Source organism: Protopterus annectens, chromosome 12.part0 (genome assembly GCF_019279795.1).
Source record: "Protopterus annectens isolate FY-2018-M chromosome 12.part0, PAN1.0, whole genome shotgun sequence".
NCBI lineage: Eukaryota > Metazoa > Chordata > Ceratodontiformes > Protopteridae > Protopterus > Protopterus annectens.
In genome coordinates, this window is record NC_056746.1 from 537,276,888 (window position 1) to 537,291,864 (window position 14,977).

At 43.1% G+C, this 14,977-nt stretch overlaps 1 protein-coding gene across 5 annotated transcripts in view; it reads left to right on the top strand.

Annotated features, from left to right (window-relative positions):
- PRKAR1B (protein kinase cAMP-dependent type I regulatory subunit beta) overlaps positions 1-14,977 on the top strand; it is a 2,005,749-nt gene that overhangs the window by 1,437,329 nt on the left and 553,443 nt on the right. For all 5 annotated transcript variants that reach the window (XM_044089686.1, XM_044089688.1, XM_044089687.1 and 2 more), the window contains one exon: positions 13,131-13,289. In XM_044089686.1, coding sequence (XP_043945621.1) covers positions 13,131-13,289 — 159 coding nt within the window. The remainder of the gene's footprint in view (positions 1-13,130; positions 13,290-14,977) is intronic.

Below are 14,977 nucleotides of genomic sequence, written 5' to 3' on the forward strand. Positions count from 1 at the left end.
CGTGGGGGGGGCTGTGCTCCCCACACCCCCCCTAATTTTATATTCTCACTTAGAGATCGCATTATAGTGGGGGAAAAAGGAATGTTCCCGTATCCCCACTGTGCCGTGGTCTCAGCAACAGACATTTCCTCATGTTTTTTTTTTTTTTTAAGTACAGTTTCATGAAAGTGCTTTTTTGGTGAAAAAGCACTTTCGTGAAACTGTGCTCGTCCGATTCCGAATCGTGGAAACGTGTCGTCGAGCATTAGTCCTAGACCCCAAACAACATGGTAGAGACAATGGTCGCTATTCTTTGTGTGTTGCCAAAATGTGGAGCACCATTCCTCTGAATCTCAAAGTAGCTAACATTTCATTCTTTAAAACGCTACTATGAGAGCATTTGACAGATTCCTGGTTATGTTCTTTTTCTAAACCAGGATAAAGTTATATTTTTCATCTTCCCTCTTCTTCTTCTTCTTCTTTTGGCTTTTTCCCGGTTAGGGGTCGCCACAGCGGAGCACCTGTCCACTCATGATTGGCAGTGGAGTTTTATGGTGCCGAGGTGCCAGCCCGGCGCCCAGCCTTCCACAGAAGGCACATGCACGCACACACTCACACCTAGGACCAATTTGGAGTGTCCAATCCACCTACAGCATGTCTTTGGGATGTGGGAGGAAACCGGAGCACCCGGAGGAAACCCACGCGACCATAGGGAGGACATGCAGACTCCGCACAGAAGGCACCTCAGCTGAGAATCGAACCGCTCTTCCCTCTTATTCCCTTTAATTCTTGGATTCTACCTAATATTATTTACCTATTTGCTAAACCTCTTAAGTAACCTCTGACTCTCCTACTTCTTCCCTACTTTTTCTGCAGGACTCTCTCCAAATGTTAAGCTCAACATATAGCTAAACATATACTATACATAGGAAGTTTGTCGCCTGTTTATCCTTTCTGCATATTCATACCTTATTTTACTTAATTTTATATAAAACACTTTAAAATGTTCCAGTTATGTTGTTCAAAGGACCACTTTTCTCATCTACATGTATTGTAAGTACTGCTTCACAACTAGTATTTTACTGTTATTTTTTTTTCTCTTGTATTTTACTGTTTTTTTTTACTGTATTATTATGGCGCTTTTATCCCAAAGTCCTTTTCTGTTGAGGGTACTAAGTATCTCAATCGTTGCTCGTCTTCCTTGTGGAAGAGGGAGGTCTGCAGTCAGAGTATGGACTGCCCTTTTCAGGTGGAAGGGGGGACTAATTGTTGTATTAGTGGCTCACTATCTCTTCTTGAAGGTGGAAGCCTGCTTTTTAAATGTTGATGACTCTTTTCTGGCAGAATGCGGTACTAAGTGTCAAAGTGATATTTGTCCTTCCCTTGTGGAAGTGGGGAAACTGATGTCTAATTGATGACTGCATTTCTGTGGTAAAAAGGGGGTTCTGTGCACCCCCACTGTTGGATGTTCTTTCCCTGTGAGTTAGTGGGGACAATAGCCAAGGGATTATCACCTTTTTCTGATGAGAGTGTGATAAAGATGACTGTTATGGTAAAAACTGCCCTTCTTTGCTGAGGAGCCATTTCGTTAATCGCTGTAGTCTCTGGTGGGAGGGCGGATTGTCCCTTTGATGGCCAACTTTTGCCATGGGGAATGTGGATTCTCTAAACATAAGAGCTACATTGGTTGGAGAGTGAGGACTGTTCCCACTGATTACTGTCCTTCCCTGATGGTAATGTGATTTCTCATACAAACACTTTTTGGGCAGAAGCTGTAGTTTATTGCACAAGAGGGACAGTAGACCAGCTTGTGTGACCCGCTTCCTGCAGATGGGTTTAGTGCTTTCTGTACAGCAGCACTAGTGTCAATGCCTCATTTGGCAGCCAGGCACAGAATGCAGAGTAGCCAGCCCATGATGGAAGAGCCCTCATTTGCCACATCTGTCACCAGCATAATTCCATTAGAAGGAAACTTCTGCAGAAAGGAGACATAATGCAGAAACCAGACTAGAGAAGTTCTGCCTGCCAACATTATGCACTACCTGTTTTGTACGGTCAGCCCTTGGTTTCCACTATTGTCCTTGTGGTAGTAAGTGACGTTGCAAAGCCTACACAATGTCAGTGGTCTTGCTGTGATTTTTCTCATTTCTTAGCTCTTCCTTAACTTCTTAGTAGTTTTTTCAGCCTTTTCTGCAACATCAACAGGATGGTTTGGAGGGACAGGTATATCTCACAGAGGATACCACTACTTTAGAACAAATCCCCCATCCACGTAAAACAAAGTTCATCCCTGTCTGTGTTCAAGCACAACTTGGATCCATGGATAGGAAACAAAATTCACTCTAAGACTGCCCCCTGTACTATTAATGGATAGAGGCAGCTCCAACTGCTTTACCCCATGCATGGGCCCCCTCAATTTTTGGTATGATCTCACTTATTCTCATTAGGGCTAATATATAATTATCAACCATGGGATGGGTACAGCTAATCTGTAACCAAATGGGAGAGGTTAATTTGATCACTTAAAATGGCCCACAGTGACAGCTAGCCTATTTACCTAGGAACCTTTAATAGAGATTGGTGCTTTCCATGAAATGATGCCATTTCTGGACTTTGAATCATAGCTTGGTTGCTTTCACAAATGTAGGGCAGCATCAGCAGCTGTCTTACATCTGTGGCTTTCTCCAGCCTAGGCCATTGACTTTGTTGCAGTGAGCTAATGTAAAAATGTAAATTATTTGCTTACTGGAAGTGACTTCCACTGTTTCTTACGAATTAGAAAAGGTCAGTTGACTTGACATGTTTTTCTTAAATACACACCACACCACATACATACAGAGTAGGTCACATGATTAAAGATCAGATGATACAAGTCATATAATAAATGTTTGACAAAAAGTAGAAAGACAAGATCAAAATAAATGATTAAACTTTTTTTTACTTCAAAATGCTGACATAGAATTGCATAATTCTAAATAAATAAAAAGCATAAGGTGGCAAAACATTAAGCTTAATTTACAATTTAGTTGACCCTAATGAGTAGAACGTACATTTAGTTGAATGCTCATTTGGTTGAAACATGTTTAGTAGAATATGATACAGTAAGCCAGTTATCTGTAATAGAGGGGGTAGAAATTTACAAAGATATTTACCTGGGTAATTGTGAACATTGTGCTCAGCACTACCAGAAGATCACGTCAGCTGTGGTTTCTGGTTTTGCACTAGCAGTGATTCACTGTGTGTGTTATTTTCTATTCAGTTATTCACTGTGCATGGTCTTTTCTATTTTCTCCATAGCTGCACAGCTGTGAAGTTAATAAATTTAACTAATGAAGGCAGGCCAGAGTTAGGGCGCACACCCTTCGGCAGCAGTATGACACAACACCAGCCGCCTTGATCTACTTACCTGCCTTGGATATGGATCTGATTGAGCCTGGAGATGCTGTGGTAGGTCCAACAGACCTGCTGAATGAGGAAAAGAGCTTTTTGGGAGCTGATGGTCAGCTGCAGGGAGGTAGGGGAGCAAAAACAAGTTAAAAACAAAATGTTAAGCACTTACCAATCTGGTAGTGCATTTGTATAAAGCAATTTGGAATACTTTACAGTGGCTTTTTTTATCCCAGTCAGAAATGTGAGATTTAGTTGCTGTAATTGATGAATATAATCCATTGATGGATTATAATGACAGCAGTTTGAGTGGTCTTTTATGACTGAGCTGTTCTGAAATGGATAATTGTGTTATTGATTAATAAAGTTTGTTTCACTTCTTGCTAGAAAAATAAACAATTTGGTAGGTATGTATACATTTAAAACATTTATTAAGATGAATCCATGTTTAACTGCGGTGGTGGTGCTGCGGTAGCGTTGTCGCCTCACAGTTAGACGTTGCTCGTCCGATTCTCAGAGCGTCTTCTGTGTGGCAACATGCGTGAATGGGCGTTCCTTCTTTGAAGGTTGTGCGTTAGGCCCAGCAAGCCAGCACGTCAAAATCTACTGCCAATCATTAGCGAACCGGCATTCCGCTGTGGCGACCCCTAACCGGGAAAAGCCGAAAGAAACACAATTAAGATGAATCCATGTAATGTGCATTTATGTATGGTTCTGAAAAAGTGTTTGCGGAGAGCTGTATGTTTTGAAAACCAGTTGGGGACCAAGGTAACCAGTAGCTCAGAGTGCCAGGATTTGGGATTTTGTACTGACCACCATTCAATTATTCTCTGGGCTTTGCATGTTTTTACTATGATTACATGGATTTCCTCTGGATACTTCAGTTTTCTCCTACCTCCCAAAACCATAGACAACTTACTTATCTAGTTAATAAATGATGCTAAGCAAATACCCATGAATGCAAACACTATTGAAACTTGTTTCCTTTATTATTTTGTTGAAGCTTGATTTTTGAATTTTTATGCCTGCTTCTTGCTGGATTTGGTGAAATTTGCTAGTGTTTAGCAAAAAGATGCTAAACAAAGCTCTACATGTAGGGGGTGCCCTCTTAGAATGGACAAAGGGATGCAAGGATGATGTTATCCTGTAATATCTAAACTTTCTTTTCAGTCATCTTTGCTCTTGTACTGTCTTAAGGAGAAATGACTATGCTGGAATGCTAGCATAGAAGTATCTGCTCTGAAAAGGGAGTGAGATTTTCCGTAGACATTTTCTAGTTCTCTCTTGTTTCTGAAAATATCTGTTACTTTCTTACCTTGTTGCTACTTTGCTGAACTGGCTTTCTTGCAACACCTATTAAAATTCTACACATTTATAGTGGGCCGATTGCTGACTGCATCATCTTCTTCACTCTTCTTACCTTAATATAAATAAGAATATAAATAAAATATAAATGTGATTGTATTACAAAGCTAGGAATGTTCATCCCCTTGGCAGCGGTTTTAAGTGAAGGCATGCAAGTCCTAAAAGAATGTTAAATGAAGAGCTGTAATATCCACCAACTAAGTGTTACAATTCCCACAGCTCTACAGACTTCATGACCCTGAGCAAGTCTAATAACCGCTGTGTACTGCAAAGGTGTCTCACTGGGTCATACCTATGAATAGAAGTGATGAGAAATATTGTCTTAATTTAGGCAGCTACTGCACTTGCCAGAATCACGGGCACACTCAGAAGATGAGATATAGTTACTTTTTTCCTGTCTGATCCGGAACACTTTCTATTTATATTCAGGGCTGAACTATTATGGTGTACAAAAAATGATTACATTTACCAGACATTACCGATCTATTTGTTTAGCAGATTATGTCAATTGAATTGTGGTTTTGTGTGCAACTGTTTTAAATCACTTTCCAGTAACTGGAAGGAATCTACAGTAAGTGCTATGAACAGGAATCCTGTGCTAAATATATCCTGACACAGCTTCATACAGACAACAAAGCCCCTCCCCCCATTGCAGTTTATTTTTCAAATTTTTGAGGCTCACTGTACTAAATGTTGTATTCATGGTAGGGTGCTGGAGTTTTCAGTTCTTGTAGCAAATTTCATGCTAAGTAGATGGACATTAGCTAAAATTTAATGCAAAAATGCAGGGATGTATATACACACACACACATATACATATATATATATATATATATATATATATATATATATATATATATACATATATATATATATATATATATATTGTGGGAGAAGTGTCAGGATCACATTTATGCTTTAGATTGGTCTTCTTAGGCAGGGTGGATGGAAAAAATTATAAATTACCCTTTGAATGTATATTAATATGATTTAGATGTACTGCATTATGTGCGCAAATAACTTTAAAGGGGAAGGCTGTAGAAGCAGGGTCATTAGCTGCAAAGGGTGCTGCTGTAAGACTTGTGGAACTACTGATCTGAAGTAGTTGTCTTCATTTGATCTTAAACCTGGGGGTTCCCGGATCCAGCATGGATCTGACTCGGCCTCATATTCGGCATCTGATCCAAGCTCAAAGCTTCTCCCCTATCTATAATGCCGTTGTCTCCTTCCTCCCATCAGATCTCGTTTGGTGCACTCATCTCCACATTGCGATGTATGCTGTCTGCTAAATTTATTGGGTAAGTGACTTTTAGCTCTATTTTTCTAATATACTTTCCCCTTGCGCTCTTTGTGTTAGGTAAAACAAGAAAAAATACCCTCTTTCTGTTTCCTGTCAAATCTCGTGTGTGTGGTCTCTCTGTGAGTGAGTGTGTTGGGCCATGTGGTTGGGAGTATGTCAGAAACCCCCAAACCAGACTTCTGAAAATGTACAGTGCATGGCCACAAGCTATCTTCAGCTGATGGCCACACTCCGTGCATTGAATGTCTTGGGGCAGCCCAGTGGGAGACCTCCTGTTCCAGGTTTAATCCCCTGGTACTGATGGACAGGAGAAATAAGTTAATTTTGAAGGGGCCTCTCCGACCACCAGGGCATAGGCCTCCTCTGCCCTGGCCTGTGAGACTCAGCCTCCCACTAAGAAGTCCAGGGATGGAGACAAAACAGCTAAGTCCAAGGGCAGGGCCAGGAAGCGATCCCCAGATTTCTTGGCTTTGGCGGGCCCTCCGGCGAAAATTAGGTCGGCTCCGAGGATGGAGTCTCCCCAGCTCTGTTCCCCTCGGTTCTCTCCAGAGTCAGAGGAACTTCATTCCTGGTCGCTGGTGCAGGCTTCCCCTCACCGCTCCTCTAGGCGGTGTCGGTGGCCTCCTCTTCTCACTCCACCCATATCTTTCCGAAGCATAGATGGATAGGATGATGCAGAAGTTTATCCGCACTCAAATACAGTTGGGAGTCTTGCCTGCCCCTCTCCCTGCAGAGCGGGGGGCATGCAATTTGTGCTCATCTATATTACTCCTTCTGTGACCAAACTTCTGGTTTCAGAGCCCTTGGATCTGAGGACATGGAAGGGGGGTCAGCTCTGATGGTACCTTGTATCTCAACGCCAGCAATGGCCATGAGCAGGTCGGATCCAACTAGCTCAGATCCGTCCAGCTATTGGAGCCATAGCCTCGGTGCTGGATCCGAGGGGATGGCATCAGCTCCAAGCCTTTCGGAGCAGAGCCTACTTCTTGGTATCTCAGCCCCTGGGGGTTCATTTCCGTCTCCCCCGTTGGGTCAGAGGGTATTGGCTTTGGTCATTGTTCCTTCTCAGGAGGTCCATTCCCCTTTGGCTTTCGACATGGTGGAGAAGGTCCTCTTGATGATCTCATCTTTAGAGTCCATCCTGGCTCACTCTGTTTCTGGTGCGGATTTGGCCATTCTTCCATCTCAGAGACAGCCTGCTGCTTCTTCGCCACAGGGCGCTCCCTCTTGAGAGCAGCAAGATGTTGGCGAGGAGGTTTCTCACAAACATATGTTCAAAAGGAGGCACTTGAACTCCCCACCGGAGTCCCTCATGAAAGACACCGATTTGGAGGAAGGGCAAGGATCCCCCCTCAATCCCCCCCCCCGAGGATGTCTCCTTTGGAGACATCATGGAAATCCTACGCCAGCATGGGGGATGGTCTGCCCAAAAACCTAACCCAGATGAATCGGTGCTCCTGGAGGTATTTGGCTCAGGACCATCTACTTCCTGGGTGTCCCGTCCCACGGATCCTTTGGTGGATCTTATTACATCTCAGGCGTGGAAGGAGCTGGACATGATGGAGCCCACTCCCAAACGTCCAGCAAGATTTTGAATCCCCCTTTGGACAGGACCCATTGGATTAAGGGATCCCTGGTTGATGCCATGGTGGTGGCAGCTGCCACTAAGAAGGAACTTGCTAAAGAGAGCTCCATAGTCCACCCTTCCGAGAGTCCAGGACGATGGACCATTTTGAGAAGTGGGTGTATGCTTTAGTGACCTTTTCTGTGCATGCGCTGAATTATATGGCACATCTGATTAGGTTGCAGCAACACCTGGTGAAGGAGGTCACTGAGTTTACCCCTAGGTCCATATCGGTGGAGCTCAAGAAAGTGTTCTCTGGAATGGCCACCCTGACATCTATCGCTAACACCTCTATGCGTCTCCTCTCCCATTGCAACTGAGGGCGCTGCTAGAGCTGCCGGTACAATTGTTGCCATCAGGCGCCACATCTGGCTCTGGCTCTGTGCCTTTTTGGAACCCTTTAAGGCATCCTTTACGAATGCCCCAGCTGACAGTTCCTCCTTTTTTGGGAAGTCAGTACATGACACCTTAGTTCAGAGTGAGAAGGATGGGGAGACTCTATCTGCCATCAGGATCCAATTTTCAACCACTCAAAGAACCTTCTTGAGGAATCAGCGAGGGGATAGAAGATGTGGTTCCAAAAATCTCAGAGCTATTCCCAGGATACTCATGACTCTCCTTCCCCAAGGGGCAGAGGGGGATTTGATAGATGCTGCCCTAGAGGCAGAGGGGGTCAAAGAAATAAGGGTCTTGCGAGTCTTTTTCAGAGAGACCCACGCATCAACCTTGAAGGGTTGCCAGGCTGCCTGTTTCTGGAGGCAGTCAGGGTTGCCTATCGCTACACCTAACAGAGTGGGAGTCCGTCACGGAAGATCGTTGGGTGTTGCAAATCATATCCCAGAGGCTATTCAATCCCCTTTCAAATGTCACCTCCTCCACCCAGACACCTCCTGGATGTTCCACCTGTGCAAAGGGAGGATGCAGCACTGGAAATTGCAAAGCTGCTAGAAAAGCGAGTCATCCAACCTGTCCCCACAGACCAGTCCGTGTTAGGCATTTATTCCAGGTTCTTTTTGGTGCCAAAGAAGATGGGGGACTTAAGACCCATTCTGGATCTCTCCACCTTGAACATGTTAGTGGCCAAGATGAAATTCTGGATGGTCACCCTTCTATCTAGCCTACGCCTCCTGCAGCAGAATGATTGGATGTGCTCGATCGACCTTCAGGATGCATACTACCATATCAAAATGAACAGGCACTCTTGGAGGTTCCTCTGCTTCCAGCTGGGGGCCAATCATTATCAGTTCAGAGCGCTCCCCATTGGTCTCACCACAGCCACCAGGGTGTTCACCAAAGTGATGGCAATGCTAGTGGCTCACCTGAGACTCCAGAGCATACAGGTATTCCCCTACCTGGACGATTGGCTCCTTGATGCCCCTTTCAGGCATCAGTTCAGTCAAGTGAGGGAGTCCTTTCTTCTCTTAGCCCAGTGGTTGGGCATTTCCATCATTCTCAACAAGTCATCACTGACATTCAAGTGTTAGATTTCAATGGGGCTCGATTGGACACGATTCAAACCAAAGTCTTGCTTACGTAAGAGTGGATTCAGTCTGAAGCTACATGCACTTTGGATTCTTCAAGCTCAGTCACCAACAGCAGAAATGGTATTATGGGCATTGGGGTCCATGGAGGCCATGATCAATCTCTTGCCCATGGCATGTTTCCACCTGTGGATTCTTCAATGGAACCACGCAGTTCAGTGGTCCATGTTAGATCTCCCTTTGTCTCTTCCTGTTCAAGTCTGTCGGGTGTGCAAGGACTCTCTTCAGTGGTGGATTCATTCTCTGGATCTTGTTCGGGGTCACTCTTTTCTTCCACCTTCCCCCTCGGCCACGGTGACTATGGATGCCTCCATGCTGGGGGGGGGGGCACTGCTCGGGAAGGACATTCCAAGGCACGTAGTCCCCCTACAAGACCAGATTGCATATCAGCATCCTGGAGATGAGAACAGTGCTTCTAGCATTGCAGGCTGTCCACGCCCATCTTCCCCCAGGGACGTTTGCTATCCAGACGGACAATATGTCTGTGGTGTGGTACATTAACAGACGGGGGAACCAGGTCTTAACCTCTGTGTCATGAAGCCATGAGAGTGTGGGAGTGGCCGTTTTCTGGTGGCAGTGCACATTCTGGGGAGGTCCAACATTCTAGCAGACAGGCTCAGCAGGTCTATTCTAATGCCTTACAAGTTGTCTCTGAATCCTTCATTAGTGAAACAGATCTTTCTCAAGTGGTGTCAGCTTTGCTGCGCTCTATCCGCCACTCCTTCCAATGCGAAATACAGCAAGTTTTTTGTTCTGAATCCTCCACCGGGGAAACCCCCAGCGACACTATGATTCATGCCCCCCCCCGGTCTTCTGTATGCTTATTCTCTTCCTCCCTTAATTCCAAAATTCCTTCAGAACACTCGCAGACTCTGGGGAGCTTAGTTATCCTCATTGCCCCATTCTGGCCTCATCAGGTCTGGATCCCCCTCTGTGGTCTCACCTGGTGGCTCCACCATGGACATTGGATCCATTTGCGAATCTTATTTCTCATCCTTCAGGGATTTCCCATCCAGACCTGGACATTCTGAAGCTCACTGCTTGGTCGCTCCATGATAGTCAGGACTCCAGGCTTATTTTCGTCTGTCAAAAGGATTCTGGTGGCAGCTAATAAGCCTTTCACCAGAAAGGTGTACTCCAGCAAATGGAAAAGTTTTTTGATCTGGGCCTTGCAGCATGCCCTAGATCCATAGATCCCTTCACTGCCTCAGTTTCAGTGGTTTTGGAATGTTTGACAGGGATCTTTCAGCAAGGTGCCAGTTCTTCAGTCAAGGTTCAACTTACAGTGATTTCTAATTTTCATGTAGGTGATAATATGGCTTCCTTGGCATCCTCTAAGCTTTACACAGCATTCCTAAAAGGCACCTTTCTTCTTCAGTCCGTGGTGAAAGACCCAACGCCATTGCGGGATATTATGTTAGTCCTGCAAGCTGTAGTTTCATCCCCTTTTGAGCCTGGAGCCTCTGTGGATCTGCAATTTCTGCCCTGGAAGATAGTCTTCTTGGTTGCTATTACTTCTGCCAGGAGGGTTTTGGAGCTTCAAGCGTTGTCGTCAAGCCTCCTTATATGAATTTTCGTAAGGATAGGTTATCCTTGAGCACTAACCCATCTTTTCTCCCTAAGGTAGCTTCGGAGTCCAATATTAATCAGGTGATTAATCTCCCAGTCTTTTTCCCAAATTTTCAAAACAAGGGAGAATATAAATTGTACTTGTTGGATGTGCTCATTTTTACCTGCACAGAACTAAATCCTTTTGCAAGCCTGACCAGCTCTTCATCTCCTACTCTAAACCCTTTTTGGGGAAAACAATATGTTTGGTCACCATTGCCCGTTGGATTTCCCAGTGTATTATTCTGGCATATTCTCTTAGGGGTTTATCCCTGCCAGGTCATGTGAAGGCAAATTCCATCAGATCTATGCCTACTTCAGAGGCCTTTTGGTCCAGAGCTTCGTTAGATGATATCTGCTCTGTGGTCACTTGGGCTTCATCTCATATCTTCATTTCACATTATAAGTTGGACATTATATCCAGGAATAGGGCATCCTTTGGCTCCGCCATTCTTTGCAATATCCTTTCATGAAGGCCTCCCAGGTGTTTAGTAGCTGGGGACTCTGTCCCACAGGTTGAAGATCAAATGAAGACGACAACTTCAGATAAGAAAGTTATGTACTCACCATAACATTCCATCCGAGTTGTTGTTGTTCATTTGTCTTCAACCATCCCTCCCTCCTTCCCCCTGCCTTGTGTGGTGGTCTGACAAGTTTAGGATTGGTCACCTCCAACGTACCTCTTACTTTTCCCCCTTTTTGCTTACGCAGATGTCTAGTATGGGACAAGGTGTTGGGTCAGGTGTTGGGCAGCAAACCCAATTTGAAGAGAGGAAGGAGGTGGGTGCATTATGGGTAGGAGCTTTGAGCTTGGATCAGATGCTGGAAATGCAGCCAAGTCGGATCCATGCCGGATCCAGGAACCCACAGATTGAAGACAGATGAAGAACAATAACTCAGATGGAACGTTATGGTGAGTACATAACTTTTTTTTTTTTTAACAATAAATCTGGAAGAATCATTGACTACATCACAGCAGGAGTGGCACAATGTAGGCAAACACTGGGATTTGGGAACATGTACCTAAAACGGCCACATAACTGGAAATTGCAACTTCATAAAGGCAATGTGTAGTGTGTAGGAAGATTCATTTACATTGCAATTTGTTCACATCCATAGCTCAGTAAGTTTCTGTGTTTAAATCCTGAACCATAGCATTAGAAAATGCTGTTGACACTGAAGAGTGAGAGAGATCGAGGCAATAGTAAAAAAAAAAAAAAGAGAGAGAGAGAATTTAAAACATGTTTTAATACTAAAAACATTCATACCACCCATTTTTTTAACAAGTATCAGGTATGAATATATATTCTTCCACTGGTATAATCTGGGTGGTGATAGTAAGTACAAAACCATAGGCTGTGTTGAATTGAACATCTTCCTTTCATGCATAAGAACCAGTCGAATTGTATTTTCTGTCCTTTTTTCCCTAGCTTTGAATATGCCACATATACAGTTTTAGGTCTAATTATTATTTTAATTAAAGAGCATGCTTATACTTTGGTTTTCTTGTTCTCATTTTAAAGTGTTGGTACTATTTTTTTTTAATGTTGTGAGGTTGAAAAGTATGCTTGCTATTTTGTTTTTGCATTTTTCGACCAAAGCTATATAACCATTTAAAAGAAAACAAAACAACAACTGTGAAATCAAATGCAGGGAATGTGAGAATAAACCAGTCTTTTTAGAAGCAGTTATAAAAAATATATTGCACAGGGATTATCAAAGATCAAGAAAAATAATATTCTCATGGGAGAGGCAATGAGTAGGCAGAGTAACAAATGTTATGGTGATTTTTTATGAAAAAGCTATGGTTTCAACACTGTATTTAGTTAGCTGCCTTCATGCCATTGTTTTCACCCCCCCCCCCCCACACACACACACACACACACACACACACAAGCTGGATTGTGTTTGCCACATTTTAACATACTGATGCGCTTTCCTGCAAACCTCGTTATGGTTTTCCTGTATTTTTTAAAAGTTTGATGTTACTTTTGTCAGTTAAAAGTTGTGACAGTTCTGCTTGTCGATTTTCCAAGTGTTAAAAACACTAGAGACAATGGAATGGAAGCAGTAAACTCTAAAGCTAAAATCTCAGAAAGTAAACATTGTGATTGTACAAAACTAAAGTGACTTGAAACTCTATCCGCAAACTAGGATGTCGCACTTCTGTGTCTGAAAAGGAAGCTGTTAGACTATTGTTTTCTTTCCTTTTCTGTCATTGACAAGTATTATTGTTGTTATTGTTGACTGGACACATAACAGAGAAGTGGTCTGGCAAAAAGAGGCCCCAAATCAGTTACTGCATTTTTTTAAATCTTTTGTGCAGGTGTATGTCAATGGAGAATGGGTTACCAGCATTGGAGAAGGAGGCAGCTTTGGGGAGCTTGCTTTGATCTATGGCACACCGAGAGCTGCAACTGTCAAGGCCAAGACGGATCTCAAACTATGGGGAATCGACAGAGACAGTTACAGGCGGATTCTCATGGTGAGTCTTTACCTTTCTGTTGTCTTGTATTTGCAGTCAGAGTGTCTAGAGTTGAGTCTAAATCCATCCAAACTGATCTAGTTTGCAAACAGGACATTCATTTTTTAAATAAAGGGGGAATAGAGTCAAGTAGACATACTTTTTCTGTTAGACTTTGCTGGGTTCGTACAGTCTTTATAAACTTATCAAAAAGTTTAACATTTTATGCACTGTATTTTCTGTTTGATACATTTAGATCTGGAAGGCTATATTAAGCTGTTACAGCTTTGTTCAGTACTTGTCCTGGGGGTCATTTACAAGGTGCCCTTTCTTATATTTTCAAAACACCAGGAAATAGTATATAATTAATTAATTAGGGATGGATTAATAAACAATATGAATGTATTTGTTTCATGGATAAAGAAACATGGTTCTCAGCCAAGAGGTCATGACCAAGCGTATGGAGTCATATGATACATTTCTTGAAGTACATGGATCTCAGGTGCACAAATGTATCTTTGCAAAGTTGGCTAGACAAATTTAAAATAGGATAGAATATTTTATTATGTCAAAGATAATTATCAGAGAAAAATACATTTTTTAAAGCTTCTCTACATTTAAATTCGGTTTGTGGATGTGCTGACCTACATCTACCTATGCTTTTGCCCAAAGCATAATGTCTGGCGTGTTTGGGGCCTGACAAATACAGTATTACACAGGAATAGGGGGACATGGATATAGTTGGGATGGCATTGTGATGTGTAGTGCATGTGCCTTTGCACACATCTGTGACTGTCCATTACATATCAGGCCATAAGCTACGTTTTAAGGAAGGCAGCTCATGAGTGGCAGCCTCCTGGCTGCCTGTTTTTCTCCCTATTTCCCAGAGGTCATACCATGAATGCATGCAAGGTTCTGTGTTCTGAGAAGATGAAAGACTTACCCAGTGAACGTCCATAATGGAATTATGTTATTGAGGATTATTCAAATGTAGGAGAGAGGGGTCAGTAGTTGCACTGAGAGCCCTGGGTTCTTGTGCAGGGGGAGCCAACTAGGAAGATATGACAGGTGCAGTATGGGGAAAAAATGGCAGCTTAAGCATTACAGGCAGACATTCTCTTCTGCATCACAGTGATGTTATCTTGAGCCTTGACATCACAGATGATGTAACATTTGTAAGGTAGGGTATTGAAAATTAAAACAGTAAAGGAAATGAAATGGAATATGCAATTTTTTTTTTAAACTAGGTAGCTGATGTCTGAATCTTTGAGTGAGTCGTGAACAGCTAGGCTAACTGTGGCTTAGGAGGTCATCGTATATCCTGAATGTTTAATTACCGTTCCTTTTCTTCAGTGGGATGTTGACCTGACAATTAGAAATATTTAAGGATTTCTGTTTGCAGCTCCTGACATATGGGCATTGCTAGGTACTTGTGTAGGAAGTAGCACTGGAAATGTTCCTTTGCATTGAGTTCTGCAATGCCTTTAGGATGCAGTACCGCAGTGGTTTGGTTTGCAAGCGCATTTGCACATACTGATCACTTGTGCTTTGTTTTGATGTGGTGAGTGTTGTCTTTTGTTGATAAAAAGTCTGGTTCTGTGAATTGTTTCTTTCAATCTGTACAAAAAAACACTTAAACAGTGAGAGAAATACTCATGTTTGACCAGTGACAGCTGAAGGGAATTTGTTTGACTTGCTAGTGCACTGTA